Source organism: Xiphophorus hellerii, chromosome 10 (assembly GCF_003331165.1).
Source record: "Xiphophorus hellerii strain 12219 chromosome 10, Xiphophorus_hellerii-4.1, whole genome shotgun sequence".
In the NCBI taxonomy this organism is placed as follows: Eukaryota; Metazoa; Chordata; class Actinopteri; order Cyprinodontiformes; family Poeciliidae; genus Xiphophorus; species Xiphophorus hellerii.
Genome location: NC_045681.1, coordinates 15,724,334 through 15,747,281, shown reverse-complemented (window position 1 = coordinate 15,747,281; position 22,948 = coordinate 15,724,334). Strand labels below are relative to the sequence as shown.

The 22,948-nt window shown below is 41.9% G+C and overlaps 1 protein-coding gene across 5 annotated transcripts in view; it reads left to right on the top strand.

Moving 5' to 3' along the window:
• The window catches only part of LOC116726953 (PH and SEC7 domain-containing protein 1-like), a 60,645-nt gene that overhangs the window by 15,370 nt on the left and 22,327 nt on the right, over nt 1-22,948 (top strand). For 3 of the 5 annotated variants that reach the window (XM_032573924.1, XM_032573921.1, XM_032573926.1), the window contains 5 exons: nt 497-691; nt 6,064-6,144; nt 6,735-6,847; nt 8,026-8,084; nt 9,400-9,489. In XM_032573924.1, the coding sequence (XP_032429815.1) occupies nt 497-691; nt 6,064-6,144; nt 6,735-6,847; nt 8,026-8,084; nt 9,400-9,489 (538 nt within the window). The remainder of the gene's footprint in view (nt 1-496; nt 692-6,063; nt 6,145-6,734; nt 6,848-8,025; nt 8,085-9,399; nt 9,490-22,948) is intronic. The other 2 variants (XM_032573922.1, XM_032573923.1) reach the window with 2 other exon arrangements.

The following is a 22,948-nucleotide window of genomic DNA, read 5'->3' as shown; positions in this document are numbered from 1 at the left end:
CTAATTGAAGAAAATATATTAAACGTCAAAGCAAGCGTAAAATTGTACTTCAGTCTAAAAATTTTAACAAATTTCCCACAATAGTCGATATAAGAAAAAGTTGTTTTGTTTCAAAGATTTATGTAGATTTTTGGTTCTAAACAAATCTAGTTCAGCTGGACTGAAGGTACAAAAGTCTCTTAGGAGTGTAAAGGTCAATGACCCCTGGGGTAAATGAAGAAAAAAACAAAATGGTTATCCACTGCAGGTAGCATGTAAAAGCCTCACTTCAAAATAAGATCATGAACTGTCCCTCCAAGGCAGAAGATGTCTTTGAATGACTGGTTTACTGAAATTAGTTTTAATCACCATCTATCGTGTCATTTTTTTTCTTTTGCCCGTTCTACTTGATTATTCTCCACTTTCTTTTTGTCTGCTTTCTCATCCTGAATCGTAATCGGTTTCATTTTTCTGTTTTTTCATTTTAATCATTTCCCCGTCCCACACCCCCCGTCAGCAGGGAGAAGGCCCGTCTGGCGACGGACTCCGAGCTGGACCAGGACCTCAGTGACCGGCTGGGTCTGGGCAGCAGCGACACCCTCACCAACGGCAGTCACCGTGGCGACGTGGCAGCCGCCAAACGACTCGCCAAGCGTCTCTTTCACTTGGATGGATTCAGGAAGTCGGACGTGTCGCGCCACCTCAGCAAGAAGTGAGCCGCCACGGGTTTATTGTGCTGTTAAAGTGTTCCCCCTGGGTCCCGATGAATGGTTCTCCAGGGTTTCTGAGGTTTATCTCTCCAGTCTTTTGGGTTTTCACTTCTTTTTCAGTCCCCAACCATGATGGCACACTGTGCAACATGTGGTCAAAAATGAGAAATTAGCAAGTCCTGAGCTAACAAGCTATTTAGATTTATCTCCTGGAATCTAAAACCCAGTTGTTATTTTTTTGAGGATTTTGCTTACATAAAGAACAAACGGCCCTAAATGTCACATTTAAAATCGGTTCTGAGCCCTTTGTTGCTTTCTGACACAACACTTATTCACCTCTGGATTTTTAGTTTTTATATACTAAAATTATAAAAACTTTATACGGTTTATACGTAAGTCAGAGTTAAGTGGTTTAGAAATAGATGTTAATCTATTAATTAATTTAATCTAAATGAATGGTGCTGAAGAAAAAAAAAAAGAGTTAAAAAAGAAAAGACTTTAAAAGTCCAAATTTGGAAGATTACATGAAATTCTGGCTCATCTTAATGAAGTTTTTGACGTTGATGTCAGTCCATATTTACAGTTTATCCTTAATAAACTTGGTCATCTGTATGCAATTTTTAAAAAAAAGACTAAAAGTAGACCAGAATTAAACTATTTTTCTTTTTTTTAATGTGATATTGAAACATTTCTGTAGTAAGAACAGAGCAAAATGTCACTGTAAAGAGTTAACTGAGAAGACGAACGGCGGGAGTCACATGATCAGATTCTTGGATGATATTGGATTTCGTCTGCTCAGCTGTTCTGGGGCCTCTTCTGTTTCGCTTCATTTCCAAAATATTTTCAGCGTGTTTTTATATCTGCAGGCGGCTCACTTTTATCACCTGCAGTTCTTTCCTGCAGAGCTGCAGAGTTCCCTCGTACAACGTGAAGTGTGGAGCGCTGCAGGACTCGCTCCAAAACCTGACATGTTGTGCAGCAGATGTGCAAGCTGCCCGTACACACATATGTATTTTTTTGTTTTTTCTTTGCATCATTCAATTTTGAGATTTATTTCTGCTCTTTGTTCACCTGTCACAAAAGATTGTGACCATGAATGGGGTTGCCTCTCCACAATCACATCTGATCTAAACGCAACGCCGGCTGAAAGATTTCCAACATCTGAGATAATTACTGAGTGTCACTTGAGTGCAGAAGTTTCCTGGATTCTTAAAATTTCTACAAATGTAATGTCCTCCTAATATGACTCACAGAGTGTCCATTTCAACTCAGCGTATGCTTTATTTTTCTTTTCTGTGAATAATGAGTGGAACATCTTACAGCTGAACTTTTTATGTAGCTACCTGAAAACTAGCTGGAAATCATTTGTAGCAAAATGTTTAAAAACACTTTTTTAATGCTGCAGGTGAAAATAATAGTAAATCATGTAGTTTTGTAAAAATATAAAACTAATGCAAGTCACAAATAATCCTGGAGCATAATTGTGTCAGGAAGCGGTGTGGTGTTGGTGGTGAGGCAGAGGCAGCGGACCCAGGTATGATGAATAGATGATGTTTTAATGAGAAAACTTAGTCCAGACAACGAGCAGCAGGCACACGGAAACACTGACGACACAGAACTAACATTGACGACGACTAGACTGGACATTGACGAAACATAGACGAGGACCCGACGAGGAACAAGGAACACAGGTGGAGTTAAATACACGGGAGGGTAATCACAGAACGAGACACACCTGGGAACAATCAAGGGGAGGACAGGACAACGAAGAGACTCAAGGACACAAAAAACTCTAACTAAACACGGAAAAACACAGATCCTGACAGTACCCCCCCCTCAAGGGCGGCTACCAGACGCCCAAAAAAAAAAAACACCACAACAAGGGTGGGCGGAGGGGCGCCGGATGGGGGGCCAGAGTCCAGAAAAAACAAAAACACAACAAGGGTGGGCGGAGGGGCGCTGGACGGGGGGCCAGAGTCCAGAAAAACAAAAAACAACCCACCATCGTGGGCGGAAACACAAGAAGGGCCAAGAGTCCAAAAACAAACAAAAAACTACCCACAGGGTGGGCGGAGGCAAAGGAGGCAGGAACCACGGAGGTGGTCCGGCGGTCGTCCGCGGCGGCGGGAACCACGGAGGCGGTCCGGCGGCCGTCCGCGGCGCTGGAGGCGGGAACCACGGAGGCGGTCCGGCGGCCGTCCGCGGCGCTGGAGGCGGGAACCACGGAGGCGGTCCGGCGGCCGTCCGCGGCGCTGGAGGCGGGAACCACGGAGGCGGTCCGGCGGCCGTCCGCGGCGCTGGAGGCGGGAACCACGGAGGCGGTCCGGCGGCCGTCTGTGGCGGCGGGAACCACGGAGGCGGTCCAGCGGCCGTCCGCGGCGCTGGAGGCGGCGATGATGAGTCCCGGGGGCCGCCCACAGACGGTGACGACGAGCCCCCCGAGGCAGGGTCTCTGGTGGGGCACAGGGGGTCTCAGTGGGAACGCCGGGAGTCTGAGTCGGAACACTGGGAGTCTTATGAGGAACGCAGGGGGTCTTGGTCGTCGGGGTCTCGGAAGGAACGTAGAGGGTCTCGGGAGTCGGTGTCTCGGAGGGAACGTAGAGGGTCTCGGGAGTCGGGGTCTCGGAAGGAACGCAGAGGGTCAGGGTCTCAGGAGGAACGCTGGGGGTCTCGGTCTCAGGAGGAACACTGGGGGTCTCGGTCTCAGGAGGAACGCAGAAGGTCAGGGTCGGAACGCAGGGAGTCTCTGAAGGAACGCAGGGAGTCTGAGTCGGAACGCAGGGAGTCTCGGAAGGAACGCTGGGGGTCTGGGTCTCGGAAGGAACACTGGGAGTCAGGGTCTCAGGAGGAACGCTGGAGGTCAGGGTCTCAGGAGGAACGCTGGAGGTCAGGGTCTCAGGAGGAACGCTGGAGGTCAGGGTCTCAGGAGGAACACTGGGAGTCTCGGTAGGAACACAGGGAGTCTCTGGAGGAACACAGGGAGTCTGAGTCGGAGCGCTGGGGGTCTGGGTCTCGGAAGGAACACTGGGAGTCTCGGAAGGAACGCCGGCTGGAACGCCGGCTGATTCGGCCTCGGGTGCGCCGGCTGGAACGCCGGCTGATTCGGCCTCGGGTGCGCCGGCTGGAACGCCGGCTGATTCGGCCTCGGGTGCGCCGGCTGGAACGCCGGCTGACTCGGCCTCGGGTGCGCCGGAGCGAAGCCTTGGAACCGGCCGCGGAGGCGAGCCGCAGCGAAGCCTTGGAACCGGCCGCGGAGGCGAGCCGCAGCGAAGCCTTGGAACCGGCCGCGGAGGCGAGCCGCAGCGAAGCCTTGGAACCGGCCGCGGAGGCGAGCCGCAGCGAAGCCTTGGAACCGGCCGCGGAGGCGAGCCGCAGCGAAGCCTTGGAACCGGCCGCGGGGGCGAGCCGCAGCGAAGCCTTGGAACCGGCCGCGGGGGCCAGCCGCAGCGAAGCCTTGGAACCGGCCGCGGGGGCGAGCCGCAGCGAAGCCTTGGAAACGGCTGCGGAGGTGAGCCGGAGCGAAGCCTGGGAAACGGCTGCGGGTCCGGAAAGCGACGAGGGGCCGGGTGCACCGGCGGCTCACGTCGTTGTCTCCGAGCGGGCAGCGGAGGTGGCGGCTCCGGAAAGCGACGAGGGGCCGGGTGCACCGGCGGCTCACGTCGCTGTCTCCGATATGGCAGCGGAGGTGACGGATCCGGAAGGCGACGAGGGGCCGGGTCCACCGGCGGCTCACGTCGCTGTCTCCGGGCTGACCGTGGAGGTGGCGGCTCCGGAAAGCGACGAGGGACCGGGTCTGCCGGCGGCTCACGTCGCTGTCTCCGAGCGGGCAGCGGAGGTGGCGGCTCCGGAAAGCGACGAGGGGCCGGCTCCACCGGCGGCTCAGGTCGCTGGCTTCCCGGACGGAGGTATCGACGGGGGCCATATCCGGGGGGTGCCAACACCAGTCTTGTCCCCCGGAATAGCTCCCGCTGCAGGTCGGCGAGGGCTTCAGCCAGCTCCCTGTCCTCCCTGCCGGACCTCCGCCTCGGGCCGCTCTGCCCTTTAGGAGGTAACCTCCTGAATGCTGGGTCCATGTTAGCCGCCTCACCGATCGGTATGGTCGGGTCCTTCTGTCAGGAAGCGGTGTGGTGTTGGTGGTGAGGCAGAGGCAGCGGACCCAGGTATGATGAATAGATGATGTTTTAATGAGAAAACTTAGTCCAGACAACGAGCAGCAGGCACACGGAAACACTGACGACACAGAACTAACATTGACGACGACTAGACTGGACATTGACGAAACATAGACGAGGACCCGACGAGGAACAAGGAACACAGGTGGAGTTAAATACACGGGAGGGTAATCACAGAACGAGACACACCTGGGAACAATCAAGGGGAGGACAGGACAACGAAGAGACTCAAGGACACAAAAAACTCTAACTAAACACGGAAAAACACAGATCCTGACAAATTGTGAAGTGGACAAAAAAATTATATATGGATTTCAAAATAATCTACAAATAAAATCTGAAAAATGCATTAGGTATATGATGTATTCAGCCCCCTTTCCTCTGATAAATGTTTCTACCAGCTTTGCACATCCAGACTCTGAATCTGTCGCTCATTTTTCTTGTACAGCATCTCAAGTTCATACAGATTTGATAGAGACGATCAGAGTACATACATTTTCAATCCTTGCCACAGATTTACATCTTGATTTATATCATGACTTTCACTGGACCATTTTATCACATCAACATGTTTTGATCTGAACTGTTTAGTTGTAGATCTGGCTGGATGGTTAGAGGCCTGTACAGGACAAATTAATTTCTGCTGAGATTAAATTACACACGTCTGGACTCTATTTACTAATTAGAGAAGGACTTTTTTCTCTTCTGTGTTTAATTTAGAGGTATCAGAAAGAGGTGTGAAAATCACACTTCTCAGATGTGTATTTTTATTTGAACTCCCTATTTTGTTTATGCAGTTCAGAGGAAAATCAGTTTGTTCTTTTTCTGTGTTTCCCTTCTAAATTAGTGTTTTAAACAGATCTGCATTCGTAAAGTTCTCTGCTGCTCGATCAGCTTCTCTGCTGCTTGTTGGAAATGATGAGAAACGTTTTGGGATTGAAGGATTTGCCTCACTTTTTGACAGATGTGCCTTGGGAATCTCTTCTTTTATTATTTCTCTTTTATTCTGGCCTCTAATCTGTATCTCAAGCTGACTGATGGCACAAACTGAGACTTTTCCAGCGAACGCAGGAAGCTCGAACCGTTTGAACGCTACACTGTTGTTGCTTTCTTGCTCTTTTGTTCTCTTGTTTGTTCTTATGTTGGCTTCTCTTTCCCGTCACGGCTACCTACATTTATTCTCGTCATCTGTCTGTTTGTAGCAATGACTTCAGCCGCATGGTTGCAGAAGAGTATCTAAGTTTCTTCAGTTTTACCGGCCTCACCCTTGACCAAGCGCTGCGGTAAGAAAGCCTGTCACGTCTTTTTAGCACAAAGCTTGAATGCTTTTGATTAAAAATGAATGCACGCTATGAATATTTCAAGTCTGACTGTAGTTAAAGCTTCATTGTGTTTGTCTTATACTTTCAAAGTCATTGTCTGTGCCTCACAATACGTTGATTATGGCCTAAGTTATAGTAAAACCTGGATTTTTAAAAGGTTTTTGTTGTGTTTTCTGGGCCTGCAGGACTCTCCTCTGGTAAACACTGCTCTCTAGAGGAGAACTATAGTATTGCATCAATAATCATATTTATCAGATTTATTTTAAGGTTTTTAGACGTACTCACTACTTTTAATGTTTGTTTTATTGTTGTATGCATATTAGGCATGCATCGTACATTCCTCAGACATATTTGCACCCTTTCAGTACTTTTTTTTACAGGGTGCAGGCATGAAAATGCTGAAAACTTTTAATCTGTTCAAAGAAGCAAAGGCTAGTGCATATCTGCAGTGCACACTGATGCTTGAGCGTTTTAAATGAGGTCATGTTTTCATGTGCATCCAGCTTTCTGTTTGTTAACCATCTGGTGAATGAATTGTGTTTGCGCTGCAGGACTTTCCTCAGGCAGTTTGCTCTGATGGGGGAGACTCAGGAGAGGGAGAGGGTGCTGTCACACTTTTCCAGACGCTACTTGGAGTGCAACCCAAAGGTCCTGCCATCTGAGGGTGAGCGCTGCGGGGGAAAACACTCAGAGAGCCTTAAAAGATCAACTTTAAGTATATTAGTACATGTGCTGCAGAGGAAATTGTTTCTTTATAAAAGTGAGCATAACTAGCATGTCGGCTTTGAGCCAATGTGATGACAGAAATACTTATAAGCAGAGGACCACGGAGACTGCAGCTCCAGTGCTCTGCAAAAGTATTTACACCCCTTTAACATTTCCTCAACTTGTCACGTTACAACCAGAAACGTCACGTTTTATTGAGGTTTCATGTGGATATTTATGGAGTGGAAGAAAAGTGATAAAATTATTCACAAATAAAAATCTCAAAAAGTGTGACTTACATGTGTTTTCAAACCCCTTTACTGTGATACCCAGAAATGAAATCCAGAGTCCGTATTTTAAGGAAGAGTGGCAAGAGAAAGACCTAACCTGTGACGTATCCTGTCTGCAGTTTCCCTCATTCTGGACAAAGGAAATGGAGAAAAATATATTCTTTATATATCAGAGCATTTTTTTTACTTTATATGTGGCAACATTTTAATTCTTTCCCCTAAATACCATAAAAAGCATAGCTATTTTTGATAGGCATTGCACCAAAGATGCACCTGAATGTAGGAATTCAAGTTTCTGCAGTGACACAGAGCCAGTATTTACAGCAAAGCTGAAGAAATCGAACATCTGGGTGAAGAGAAGTGGCACAAAGTGACGAACCAGGATGTGAGAAGAGTGAAAAAACAAGCAAACACAGTTTTTAGGCAAAGCTTACATTTACAACCAAATAAAAAAAGCTCTCAGCTGTGGTAATCTATGGTTGTGGATAAGTGGTGATTTATCATCACTGACACTCTCCACAAATTAAAATAGCAACCCACACTTTTCAGATTTCTGTTTGTAAACTATTTTGAAAACCTTGTTTAATTTTCCTCCCACTTCTCAACTTTGCATTCTCAATTGTTTTTCTATAATAAAATCCCCAAAATGACTCTAAAGTTTGTGGCTGTAATTTGGGAAAATATGAAAAAGTTGAAGTTGCGTGATAAGGTTTATGTTCAAGTCTTTGTAAATATTCAAATTGTACAGTTATGTAGCAACAGGACAGATGTGAAGCAAAAATGTCAGGAAGCCACCATGGTTTTGTTCTGTTTGGTTTAATGAGAAAACAATGTTTTCATCCTGCAGATGCAGCTCATACGCTCACCTGTGCCCTGATGCTGCTGAACACCGACCTCCACGGTCAGGTAGGTCCTCTGGTTGAACCGGAGTGAATGTGGATTAGAAATCCAATGTGGGAAAACTGCAGGTGATTAAAAAGGGGATTTGACCGAAATGAAAGAGCCGTAGTTAAAACACGTAAGCGTTTCATTAGCTGCGACGTTTTGCAGATATAAACTGAAGCCGACGGCGCTCTGATCCGGGTCTGAAGGTTTTTTACTTTTGAGCCTCTTCCTCTTTTATTAATCTGTTCATTTTACTGTCGCAGCCTTCTTTTAAAAATCTGGGTCATTGGCAGCTCTGCTCGGTGATGGCGCAGAGCTGTGGACGAATGATTAATTAAAGAGGTGGGATTGGAGATCAGCTCTTACAGGAAGTTCCTGCACATTTGTGCTCTTTCAGTTTCGACCTGAGAGCACACCTCTGGTATAGGATGCAGGCAGTGGCTGTGCAAACACGATTAGAGTCGATTACTAAATGATAATGTTGGCTGCCTCGGAGTAAACAGAAGACTGTGAGTTGAAATCATAATTAGGCATTATCTCACTATGACAGTTCAAATTAGGGGAAAACTGCAAAATTTGACATGTAAAAAGAAAAATCAGGGACCTTTGCTTGTCTTGTGGCCTCTAGTGGAGGATCTAGGTACAACAAGTTGCAAGTCCAATTTGTAATAAAATGTCGAACATTTCTGTGAGCATGACTTATGAACTGGAATGTTTATTGAGTACAAAGTTAGTAAAATGTAAAAACAAGCAAACAAAAGTCTTCTAATAGTGATACAGTGAATGCTAACTTATCCAGACCCATTACAACTCATTTATTGTGTGTGTAATCCAGGAACTATACGTGTTTTAATTAGATTTATTTAGATATAGCATTGATATTACACACCTTTGATTCAAATACACCTGCACTACTCAATCTGTGTGACAGGACCCGATCGTCCACAAAATGTGCTTCGTTTCCTCACATTTCAACCCACATAATGTGTTTTTCAGTACATCAGGGTTCATGGCATGGTATCCAAATTAAATCCCTGCATTTAATTTGGATACTTTCCCAGCTTCACCTGTTCTCATGCCAAAACCTTTGACCTTGATTGTAGTCCAGCCGAGTAAGAAATAGAAATGAGCAGAATTATAGACTAAGTTTGAAATATCAAGAGGCCAAGAAGCACACGTTGTTTATCTCCTAATTCAATTTCATCAATTTTATTTTCCCCACAAACAGGCTAACAAGGATTCAAAAGTTCATGCCTAATATGTACTGTGTGGTAGCATGTGTTGGATAGCGATAATGAGGCGTTTCTTAATATAAAATAATCTATTTATTCCCCAGAACATTGGCAAGAGGATGTCATGCACACAGTTTATTGGCAACCTGGAAGGACTGAACAGTGGCCAGGATTTCCCCAAAGATCTGCTCAAAGTAAGTCCTTCTCATTGTCCAAAAAACAGTGAGCACGCATGTTGGCATGCACCGACAAGAGCAGGGCGGCTGTGTGTGTGCCAGCAGTGTATTGTTCCTCAGATCGGTGCGGCTGACTGCCTGTTCGGTCGACGCTGACTGCCAGCTGGCACCTACGGCCTCTCCAGAGGGCACCCACTTCCTGGTTTCAGCTACAGGAGATTAATTGTAGTTTGATCTGAAGACCAGGGTTGTCAAATAAAACCAGCGAATGACTTTTACAGTGCTGTATTTTATCCTCCGCAGACCTTGTTGCTCTAAACAGATTATGACCCAGCAGACAAGGTTCAACCAGAGGCCTCGGGCGCTCGGCGGTAACATAACCCAATCAGTTTGGGGCTCCTGATGATGATGCTGTAGATATTATCTGCACAGTGGTCCATCAACATGCCACAGGCCCACAGAGGGCTGGCCAACAGGTTGTAATGGAGTATTTATAATGCATGAGGGAGAGAACGAGGCCTCGTCCTTCTGCTGCCACGACGGGACTGAAATGAAAAGCTGCGCCGGTTATTAAGGGTAGATAAGAGCCGCCTTGTGGCCGCGAGCAGATGGAGGAAGAGACAAAGGGAGTCCTGCATCACTTCTCTTATTTAGGCTTGTAAAAATCAAACAACAGTCTTTTTAATCATCACATGTTCCTTTATTCTAGCTCAGTGAGACTCCCTTCTTTTCTATCCTTGAGCCAAACTCTGTTTTTTTCCTCTCTTTGTCTGACTTCTTCTCGCTCCTGCTGGCTTCTTATCTCGGCTGCTTAGCTCAGTACAGTTTAATCTCGGTCTTGCTGCCACCTTTCTCAGATTATCTTCACCTCCCCCTGTGAGTTCAGCTTTTGTCCCATTCAGATTTTTTTTTTCTTTCCTCAGCTTGTCCTCCTGGGTTGTGTTGCAGCAGTTTGTCTCTATCTGCGACTTTCTCTCTGTTTCTCTGGAAACAGTTGCTATTTCCATGTGGAAAAGAGATGCTGCAAAACTTTGTAGGTCCACTTTTCTGTACTTAATCAGATTCAAGTAAACGTGTAAAAACTGATAGTTGTGGTTCTGGTCCAGAAGTGGTCTAAGGGTCTGGAAAAGGCATAAAACTTTGTCGTGTGAGCGGTCCAGAAGGAGTTCGGGGTACCTGGGTGACTTTTAAGGGAATCTGCTGTTAACAGCTAACTGATTTGCTTTTAGCATTAGCTGAATGCAACACAGGAAGTCTCCTGGCAGTCACCTTTGACCTACAGTTTTTCTCTGGACATTGGACATGTCGAATAAGAGCAGAGCCAGGATCTTTGGGTTGATTCTTATCAAAATGTTTAGGATTTGTTTACTAAAAAAAAAAGTAGATATGTTAGAAATGAACCACTTCTAAATATTTCACTTATTTATTGTTTATAAAGTACAATTCAATTTGACTAATATTTCACACCCTTTAAAATTTTAATTCATGGTGTACAGTTTTCTTTTTGAAAAGTGTATCTTTTTTTATTTCAGTAAGAAACTTATTACTGTTTGAATTTGCATAAAGAAACCCAAAGACTAATGAATCCCCAGATCTTAAACTTCCTGCCAGGGAGTCGTGTTTATTTTAATCCAGTCTGACATTTACCTTCGTGGTTCTTTCTCCGAGCGTAGTTTAATTTCTAAACAGCCTCTCTTGTTTCTTGCTGTTCTTTTTTTTTCTATCGCTTCATAATTTCCTGCTTCAAAATGACTTCCTCCCCCACCATCATCAGCGTCAGTGATTCCCTCATTTCCTCAACTCATTTTCCAACTTTCCCATTTCCCCTTTCATGCCCGGTTTGTATTCACAAATGTTTTTCTCTGTCCTGTTTTGAACCCTAAATCTAATAATGCGGTACAGTCAGGTCCTGCAGCCACATCTTCAAATATGACACTCCAATCTCCGTGCTTCACTGTTCGTCTTTTCTTCCTGGAAAGTTGTGTTCGGTTTATATCAAAGATGTACGCTGCTCTGGTGACCAGATATCCATGCTTACACTTATTCTTGTCCCAAGAACAAGTCCCAGTTTTAATCCATATGATCTTCTACAAACGCCAGGCTTCTTTGTTTTTCCGTCAAAGCAACAGTTTTTTTCCTGAGAGTTAAGCTTGTAGCGACAGGAATAAGACAATAATATAGGTCGCAAGATGACATTTTAGAATTTTTGGGAAACTTCTGTCCATTAAAAGTGCCAACTTTGCATTATATGGTAAATAATGATACCTTAATGCAAAGTTGGCACTTTTAATGCAACTTTTAGAGCAACTTTGCATTAAAAGTGTAATTATTTTCCGAATGACGCTTCATGACAACAGTCATAAGGTGTAATGACATGTTTATGACAGTGTCATGTCAGTCTTATGCACACCCCTTCAAATAAAGTGTTACCGAAACTTCTTTTAGTATCTTGTCTCTGCTCTCATGGTGAACTTGGATGGCCAGACCTTATTGGCATTATTCCTAAATAATGTTTAATGACTAATCTCAGTTTATTTTAGACCCATTTTAATCTTTTACAAGATCCATAAGATGCTACATCCTTCTTTTTGCTCTTTATTCTGTTTTTATATCCTATCTTTGTGTGAGTCTGTTTACTGCTGTTGAACAGAAATATCCCCCTTTGTGGGACAATAAAGGATATTTACATTCTATTCTATTCTTAAAGTCTTCTTCACCAAAATAAAAGTCTGAGCTTTAAATAGGCCATACCTATGAGAGTATGTATGTCCTAATCATGCGCACCTGATGCCACATGACTGTGTAGTTTTGCTGTTTTATAAGTGCGGGTAAGTGTGGGAGTGTCCTACTTTATCTTGACTAGCAACTAAATTTTTGTTGCATTTAATAGAAAAAAAATTACTCATTTAGTTTCTGCAGTTTTTACGGTTTATTTATAGAACTGGCATTTCTCTGTAATGCTTAAGCTGACTTTAAAATCCATGTTTCCCAGCACGCCAGAATATATATTTTTAAATACGACATTCTACACATTAGACGTGTGTACTTTAGTTGTAGAAATGATTGGGACTTGCTCTCCCGGTGCCACAGTCTGCTAAATAAGCATTCCTTCAACATCACTGTTCCTTCACTCCTCCATCGCAGCCCTCATGATAAAACAAAGCTGCTGTTCAGTTACAGCAGCACGGCTCCCTGCAGGATTTGGAGCTCTGGCTGCGTGCCCGAGCTTGTGCTTTAGTGAAAACTTTCTTTATTGTGCAGCTTAGAGATGCATAGGTTTGCACTCCCGCTCACTCTCTCCTCTCTGCACCGCTCAGGGCTCAAAGCTTGAAGTGGGAGCTAATGATGCTCTGAAGTAGGTTACCAGCCCGCAGTGGAGCAGGAGAACAAATTCTGCTCGAGTCGAACTGTAGCACAGCTCAATCAGACGCCGAGCCGCTCTCGTCAAACAGTAATTAGCCAGATTGATGCTATCGAATGCGTAGCAGCATTGATTACGACAGAAAAGGCTTATGACTTACTTTCTTTTTGCTGATGGGGGAAGAAAGAAAGGGAGAAATGTGTCTGAAATGTTAACAAAAATATAGGGCTACAACTGCTGTTCTTATACAAAAAGGTCAAGCCGGGCGATACATCAAGCCTGGAAACAGATAAATGTGATTTTTATGCAAACGCACTGAAGAAACACAAAATCTTACCAAGTATTTTTGGTTTAGTTTCTAATGCAAATATCTCAGTACACTTGACAAAACAAGTAACTGTTCAGTGAGATATAGGAGCTTGTTTTAAGTCAATAATTATTTACTGTTGATGGAAAAAATGGCACATATTTTTTTATAAGTGAAATAATCTGCCAATTGAAGAATCATTTTTTGAGAGAAAAATTTGTTTCTGTTGAAAGTATTTACCTTATTTCTCATCACTGTGATTCCTTCCACAAAACAGAGCAGTGATTCTAAACATCCAGCACATTATCCTTATTTATAGTATTTTTTTTTACTGTGACAAGAAGCATTGCAGTCAGACACGCACACACACACACACACACACACGCACCCACACACACACGGATCTGAATGTTAGAGTAACCTTGGTTCAGTCGGTCTCAGCACATCAGTTTGTCCTTTGAAAATCCAGAACTTTCCCTTTACGGTCATCCAGACTCAGACTCTTCAGTCTGCCTTGTTCTCTCTGTGTGACGTTTTACTAACTCTGTTTTATAGTTTGCATATTATACTAGATTTAGGATGTCATGTTTTTCTCAGATTTACTGCCTTGTTGGGGGAAAAAAAAAGCCTGTATTAAGGCTTCAGATTCTCTTGTTCTTTTGTATTTCACTGCAGAGAAATCAACTGTAAGTAAACCAGGGTGGCTGTCTATAGTCTGTAAGCAAAAGTCTATAAGTACACTGAAGCCAAATCAATCATCAAGCCACTCCTATCCTCCAGCACAAATGAAATGCCTCTTTCACATCAACATCTGCCCTGGGGAGGAAAAGACTGCAGCAAGAGAGATATTGATCGGTGCAAATCTTACGCCGTTTTCCTCTAAAAATAGAAATCTAGCACCATTAGTGTGAAGAGGAGACAGCTGCTTCGGTCAGCAGAGTCCCCCTTTCCCCGAGCTGTCGGAGCTTTCCGAAAGGGACAGAAACAGATATTTAGATCAGATGTGGGAGAAATAAGAGAAAACAAGGTAATAAATATGATTGGAGTGATTATTCTCCTCCAAGATACTTTTAAACAAATTTTTGGTGGTTTTCCTTCAACTTTAGGTTGCTTCTCTGCCATTATTACAGTAGCAGCAAACCAGCAATCTTGAGCTTGACCTCTCTGGACAGGAGAAGGACGGCTAAGACCCTCCTTCTGGCTCTGATTGGTTGGTTCTGACCGGGCTGTGTATTTCTGCAAATGGCAGTAGCACCACAAGAAAACGGCAGAAGATTTGTTTAGACATTATCTGTCACTATTTCTACTATCAGAACATACTGACAGTTTTAATATATTTATATTTTTAAAGTCACCCCTTGCAGCTTTAATGATATAAAATATTGATTGACAGCCTTTAGGTACACTAAGTGTAAGAAATCAGTCATCATAAAAATTTTTTAAAATAATTCCATATTCATCAAAATATTTTGAGGAAGCTATCATCACATATTTTAAAGGACTGAGGAGATTTATCAAAATAAGGTTCTTTGGAGAAAATTAACAACTTAAAACCCAAGATTAAATTGCTCATTAATTATGTTAAAGTTTGTTTTCTAATGAATTAATTTGTAATCAACTCTGAATATATCACCATGGTAACAGACTTCATAAACAAACCTGGTCGCTATCCAATTTTCTCCTGGTTCTTACCCACCCGAAATGTCTAACAAGGTGTTTCTATACTTTATTCTTGATTGATGTTGAAGCACAATTATTTTTAAGCGTAACATACTTTTTTTTTTTTTTTTGTAGTTTTAGCAGTATCACTTTTCTAATTCTCTTATTGAGATTGGTATTCTGTGGACGTACATAATACAGTGAGAACTTGTGCTCACATCAGACGATATGTGTTTTTATGCAACTGAGATCTTCTCCACTTTTAATTAGATGCAGAAAACCTTGATAGGATGTTGCCAGGTATTTTATTTTATTTTACTAACATTTGTTTTGACTTACTGTGTTCATGTCGATCTCACAGAGCCGATTCTGTGAAATCTCCTTTGCTAGGGTTACTTAGCTGGAGCTCATAAGGGTGTCCTTCTGTATGTTTAGCTTACATTTATTACGAATATAGTTCTCTGCTTGGGTTTGGGTCTTGGTACAGGACATTTAGGACATGTTACGCCTCCACCTGCAACTGGGTCTGTGTCTAGCTGCAGGTTGTTTGGACATATCTGTCAAAGGTGAGATCTGCTCCCCTGGGTCAATAATGTTCCTTCTGGTTTCCTCCTCGCCAAAATGCAACCCTGATGTAGGAAGACAGATGTTGGTCCTGAGAGGATCCTTTTTCTTTTTTAGGAACTTGTTGTGCATGCCAGAGGAGACAATCACAGTGGGAAGTAATTATTTTAAATTTAGCAACCAGACTGAAACAGTAGAAAGATACATAAAGAAATTATCCCTGAAAATATTTAATATTATGACCTCATTATCCCAATATTAGGCTCATAATTATGGTAAAATCATAAGTGCCATGCCTCCCAAAAAAACATTAGACTGAATGAAATGCTTAAAGTTGATTTAGATATTTTACCAGTTAACCCTGTTGATACGGTTTTAATGCTAAATCGTTAAATTGTAAAGTTAATGTATTTAAATGCTAATACAATGTGTGTGGTACATTTCCAGGATCTGTGAAATTTGCTTCACATTGTCTTCGAAGTTTAGTTGTGATTGTGAGCAATTTTAACCAAAGTGAGTGTGAACTATTCCACTATTAGCCTACTATAAGTTCTCATGTGGAGTTAATATAGCAGCAATGTCAACTTTTTAAATCCAATATTAGCATTTAAAATCAGATTAGAACTGGTTCTCTGTGGCCAGGCCATGGAACCTTTTTGGTGGAAATTAGCTGTTAGCATGAATCTCAGTGACTGTTATTTGCCTATGTAGGTTTTTTTTTGTTTTTGTTTAACTATGAACAGCTTTAAATTTTACTCCGACACTGCAGCCTGAAGTGACCCAATTCCGATTTATTTTACGTAATGCGACCTGATCTTTTCATGACAGTCTGAACAGCACAGGTCGGATTCTTTTCTAATGCGACTCGGGCCGCTTGGGTATCCGTTTCAAATGTGGCCTAACGTCCAGGTCGCATCCATACAAACTGAACGTCACTGATATTCGACAAACGTCACTATTCTGCGTCCTGATAGGTGCACGCATGAATAAAAACAACAACCACGACGGACTATAATGAGGATTAAATTGTTAAAGGTGTTAAAGGTGCTGGCTCCGGTCGGACAACAACTTCAAATGTGTATGCTATGCTCCACCGTTAGCATCCACGTTTACTTCTGCAAACATCGAGCACTTCTTCTTTTTGTGGCGGTTGGAAGAACCCTGACGCTATTGCGCCCTCTACTGCGCATGCGGGACACTTTCAGGTCGCACATAATGGGAGGTGTGAACGGCCACAGCAAAATCTGAATTGGGTCGCTGCAGACTGCAGTGTGAACGCAGCCTATTTCATCTTAAGTTGTGTTTAAGAAACGTTGCTCAACGTGAGTTTTGAGTCAGTGTGATCATGTTTGAATTGTTTTAAAGGATTTAACTTTACTTCGGTTAGCATAGCATGACTTAGAGATTAGCTTAAGCTTAACCCTTATTTGACTCAAAAGCTTTTAACATGACTATTGAGCTGTTGGCTTGACATTAATCTTTAGCTTGACACGAGTAGCTTTTAGTAAAACTGGGAATAACCTCAAGCTTGTAAAATTTAGTGGAATTTCTTGTGTAATGTTTAGTTTAAGTAGCAAACAGTTTTTGATTGATATTGAGTAGTTGTTAGCATTCTTGAGATTTTTTCTTTTTAATTATGAATTTTTAAATTTACTTTGGTTAGCTTAGCATTATTAGTCGTCATCTTCACTCTCAGTAAATTGAGTTTTAGAGACTGTTAAGTTAGATTGACTTTCACCAAGACTTAGAGTCTTGCTATAGGCTGTTTTAAACTAGACATTAAAGTTGTGCTTGAATCTGAATAGCTGTATAACTTTATAACTTTATGAAGCTTTTTGTAATGCTTAGCTTAAATAGTGGATAGCCTGACCATGAGTTTTGAGTATAGGTGTTAGTTGGTTTGAGAAGATAGACATCTGGTTTCTTGTTAGCAGGATACAGTTTACCAGTTAGCTTGACTTGGAGTGACAAACAGCTTGACAGCAAGCAATAAGAAGCGATTAGTATTTTTAAAAGTAAAAATTTACTCTGGTTTTGTGTGAGATTTTTAAAGATGTAATGCTAGTTTTTGCTTATCGGTAAAAAACAGCGAAACAGTTTCTTAAACAGTTTATTAAAATTGCAAATTAGCTATCTAATCGAATCAGAAATACCATTTTGTTTTCAAGTATTTTAGCTGTTAAGTTTAAGTTAAAAATGATTTTCTAAATAGTGTTTTTATTTGTTTTGTCAGGCTCTCTCCACCTCATAAACACAGCCACATATTAATTTCCTTATAAAGTATAATTTAGAAAAGCTTCTGTATGGAGTCTGTTTGAGAGGCAGTGATTCGCTGGCGGTGACTGAGAGCAGGAGGGAGGGACGGAGGGAGGTGCGCATTGATGAAGCCAAAGGGAGGGAGGCAGAAAGAGAGCACTCTCCCTATCGGCTTCTTTTTTCTCTCTGCGACTCAGGCAACCAGCTCTCCTTCCCTCTCATCCTCCTCCTCATCTTCTCCTCCTCCTCCTCCGTCTCCTTAACAGCAGTAGTGCCAAGGAAACAAGGGGGGGGGAAAAGACAAACTGGATTAAAAGGGATTTTTTAAATTATTATTATAAGCAACAAAGACGAGAAAGGGGATGACAGATAACGGCGCTTTTTCCTTCAGACACCTCCACCGAATGTGTGATGAGATGAAATGAGACCGAAGAGGATGAAAGGATGTCAGTGGACCTGCACTCGTGGATAGAGAGCAGGAGGAAGAAGTGAGGCAGATAATCCGAGAGTCGGATCCATGGGGGGGATCCATTTTACGGTGGGAGCAACAGGAAGGATTGCTTCTCCCGCTCAGCTTTAAGGACAATTTATTTTTCCTACATTGATTCTGTTTGTATCCGTGGGCTTGTGACGAAATCCTGGGCACTCTTTGGAATCCCGGCTCTGAAGTCCGAGGGCGACCGTCCGTCCCTCCCACCCGCTGTGTGACCCCCTTTTTCAGTCTCTTTTTCATTTAAATGGGCACAAAAAGCTCCGTAGCATCGCATGGTATATTTTTGGGCTTTTCATTTCCGCATTTCACACCCATCTGTTTCATGCTGGCTGTCCGTTCACACCCCTGCCATCTGTGAGAGTGCTAGCTTCGTTTCTCTTTGGGAGTGCATGCGCCGTGTTTGTCCCGTTTCCTGTGGAGACGACGTGAAGACGTGCTTTTATCCACCACTTTGATTTTATTCCCCGTTTTGCTTCAGTAAACAAGGGAAAAGTTGTGACTGGTTCTCAGCTGCGAGAAGCCAGGTCTCGCCCACTCAGAGGATGTATAATACATGGGTGTCTCATCCATAATTCAGCATCAGGTGTGCACCCCCTGCGTTGCCTGCCGAGTGCAGACATCCAGAGATGACACTCTTGCGGTTTGATCCCTGCTGATAGCGAGGTCTGTTCAGCAGCAGCTTGGTGATGCGCTGCATCCCTCTGAAAGCCTCCGCCGTCGTCTGTGATCATCTCCACTCGCATCTTTTACACTTTCTTAAAGCTTTCTGTGGGACAAACACAGACTGAATCACAAGAGTTTGCTTCCAGCCTCCAGTGATCCTTGGACACTCTTTGGTGCGTAATCTGTGATCATGATTGGTGTTAACAGCTTGCACTCGGCGGGGCGCCTACGCTCACGCTCCCTTTGCACCGTGCGCTACGGAAGGGACTTCCGGATGATGGACCCGTTTCGCTATCCCAGAACGCCACGCTCACGCTCCCTCAAACCTCTCGTGTTTCCAGACCTGCTGGGCAAAGCTCAGGACGGGCAGAACCACCCACAGGCCAGGAAGAGGAGAAAGGTACTGAAAACTGTCCTGACTGTAGAGTGGTGCATTCAGGGGCGTCTCTGTGATTTCGAATGTTCAGTAATTTCATCCGACAAAAGTTAACTTTGATATTATACATTCAGGAAATGGAGTGATGTATTTCAAAGATTAACTTTTGTTTATTTGAACAAATTTGACTTACAGCTGAAGAAAGCCCAAAGTTTTGTATTTTTAAATGACACCTATTTAAAAAAAATTATAAATTGAAAAATGTTACGCTATTGTTCCTGTAATCATGGAGGAGGCTGCTGATTTGATCTTTGAAGGGTGAGCCACTGGTGTTTTTTGCTGAAAATCCTGGATTTTCACTGAATGTTGGATGAAAGCAAAGTACTGGAAAATTGAGTGGAAAGAAAAATGTTCTCAGTGCATCCTGGGCTATCTTCAGCTGGTCCATTCTTTGCATCCAGCTGCTCCTGAACCAGTCAAATGTGTCAAGTGTCAAATATCAAATGTGACTTTCCTGAAAGAGAAAATAAACTAAGTGGCTCAAAGTGGAAACTTTACATTGAATCTCAGATAACTTCGATTTTGTGCCTCTATGCTATTCCTTAAGACTATGGAATTGCTGCCACACTTTTTCCTTCTACTAAACTTTCGATTGTGAACAAGCAGGTTCTTTAGCTATGTCCTTTGTGACTTAATATTTTTTTGGAAAGTGTCTGCCGAACATCAGTCAGTCAGCAGTCTTCTACATGATTGTGTCGTCCATAAAGAAAAAACCTTCTGTTTTAAACAACTTTTTAAATTGGTCTCATGTCTTATTTAAAGTTTCTGATGAATCCAGTTTTAGATTTTCATTAGTTGAAAGCCATAGTTGTTTAGAATGACCATAGATAGACATATAAAATATGTGACGGTGTGAAATTGATCTATATAAGAGTTTTTGAGGTGAATTATTGAAGTAAATGAACTTTTTGACCATAATTAATTATTACGATGTACCTCTACAATTCAAATTTAACTGAAAAAAGCTTTTTTTTCCCACCCCACAAAGGAAAACTACCGCACATGTGTCATTTGTTGCCATTTGATGGTGTTGATACAGCAAGCAGGGAAAGGCGATACGGATCCTTCCTGGTCTCAGACTCGCAAAACCAGTGGAGTTTTACTGGTTTATTTTTCACCTTTGTCTACTGAACTTTTCACTGCGTTGTCTCTGAAACCTCAGGTCTTACAGTGACAGCGGATTGTGTTTTTCCTTTGCATGTTGCATAAGTAAAGTTATTCAGGGTGAATCGTTGAATAGACACATTCAGCTGCTTCTGTGTATGTATTGTTGAAATTAAAGATATTCGGACATGGGTGAAAATACTGTAGATTTGGCATCATAAACAAGATAGAAACTGAGAAAGAAGTGTTTCTGCATCATGAACATGTTAAACCTCAGGGAAACGTCTTAATGAAATAAACCCCGGTAATGAGGTTTCTGTCATTATGAGAGCTTGTCCTCCCAACAACACTATAAAATTCTAATTAAACTGAATTTTTATTTGTAATTTTAATTGTCCAACTCAACCCCCAAACCATGAGGCTTAATTAGAAATTAAATTGCATTCTCATAAGATAACCACATTGAGAAAGTTCTATGGAGACGCAAATTTGCCACAATTTAATAAATACATGATGAAAAATTATTATAAAAATGTATTTATAATTGGATAAATATACATAGAAACGTATTAAATTTGTCATGAATACAAAATGCATATATAACAACGATATATCACTGTTTAATTATTTGTCTCATGTACACCATGAATGTATTTTGTCTTAGATGTTAGGAATAACGCTGTTTTAGTCAATCTAATTGGTCTGAAGTAGTTTTCCTGTTAACCAATCAGATGCAAGGATCTATTTAACGACTTCCCTGAAAAAAATACAGGAACAATTGTATTTTATTTTGAAATAGAATGACTTAGATGTCAAATTAATAATAAAGTTCACACTTTGTTACGCAATTGTATAACCAGTATTGAATAAATAATTTGGTATTTATAAATAATTATGGATACATTTATTTATTAATCCATGTAATTGCAATTTATTTCTTTACTTTCACAATGAAATCTGGGAGATTTTTGGTGGGAAATTGATCAATGATAGCGATTCTTTAACGGATCTCAGTCATGAAAGCCAAAGATGCATTTTTAAACTTCTTTTGTGTTATCTAAATGAGTTGCGCCTTTAGACCAGTGATTTTGTTTGCAATACATTCATACTATAATACTACATTATATATAATATAATACCACCACCTGGCTTCATGCAGGCACCATCTAGTTCTGGTAATGGTGTCTAATGTGTCTGCAAGGAATCGTTTGTTTCTGACAGTTTGATGATCTTTGACGGACTGACGGTCCCAAAAGTGCCTGATCACGTCGTTTCTTCCCTCTGTGCCCCCCGGTGACGGACCTGCGTCTAAAATCATCTCCTTGCGTGTCACTTCCTTTAATCCACTTTTTCATAGTTATAAAATTGTTGCTTTTCTTCTGTTGAGAACTGAAAGGTAAGACAGTAGAGGTTATTCTTATTATAGGCATATATATTTATGTATCAGTGTAATTTAAACTGTCATAAAACATTCATAGGTAATAACCATTCAGGACAAAGTTGAGTTAACATTTACCAAAAAAAGAGCAAATTTTCAAGATGATAATTCGATTCCTAAATTAAGCCTAAGCCTGTCACAATAATCAGTAAATCAATTAATTGCCTGATAAATTAAAACAAACTCAATCATTTCCAAATTCATGATTTATTGTTTCTCTCTTTCTACCAAAAAGTCTTCAGACTGGAGTTTTGGGATCAACTAAACCTTTTTTTTTTGAAGGGTAATTTTGTTTCCAGAGACTTCATAATTCATTTTATTAGTTATTTCTGATGCTTTGTTGATTTGTTGTGGGTATTTAAAATGTCTTCTGGTTCCAGTTTTAAATGTTCATTAGAATGTAAAGTTTATTGATATTCGAGAATGTGTTCTTGCATTATGATGCTATTGTTATCATCACATTACTGGTAAATTGTCTCAAAAACAACAATATCATCGTTTATCGCAATAACTTTTGGGACAATTTATCGTCTAGCCACATTAGTTATTGTGACGGGCCTAATTAAACCAAAGCACAGAAGATCACAACATTTTGTCTGTAAGTATCGATAAGAACCAATGATCTTGGATTTGATTTATCACATGGGTAGTGTCGATCTGTTCTCACCAATCATGGCTAAATCTATGTTAATACATCTACAAGTCTTTCCTTTCAGCCCAAATGTATAAGTCAATGTGGCATCGATGGGTATTTTAGATTGTACTCAGGTTCTTTGTCACTGTTGCTCAGTGGTAAGTCATCAGTGAACGTGAACTACCTCAATCGGATCTTATTGTCGTGAAGGCTGTTGTGTTCCTGCTTCAGTGCATCTGTTAATGTCCCATTTAATTATTCAGGAGTGTTTTAAGCAAAGCAACAGAAAACCTGTGGTCCTTGATGACTGGAGTTATGATCTGTAGATTAACAACACTAACAATTTCTTAAAGTCATAAATTGGCTACTTTTATTTTTGGTCTTAGTTTTATCAGAGTGTTGATGCATTGACTGATGAATCAATATGTGTTAATTGTTAACCTTTTATAAATATAGCTGTTATTATACTGTTTTCTACCTGTGTGGTATTGTCACCTAAAAGCATGTTACATTGATCTTAACATTAGAAACTTAACCACATGTTGTGGGACTTAAAGTCCCG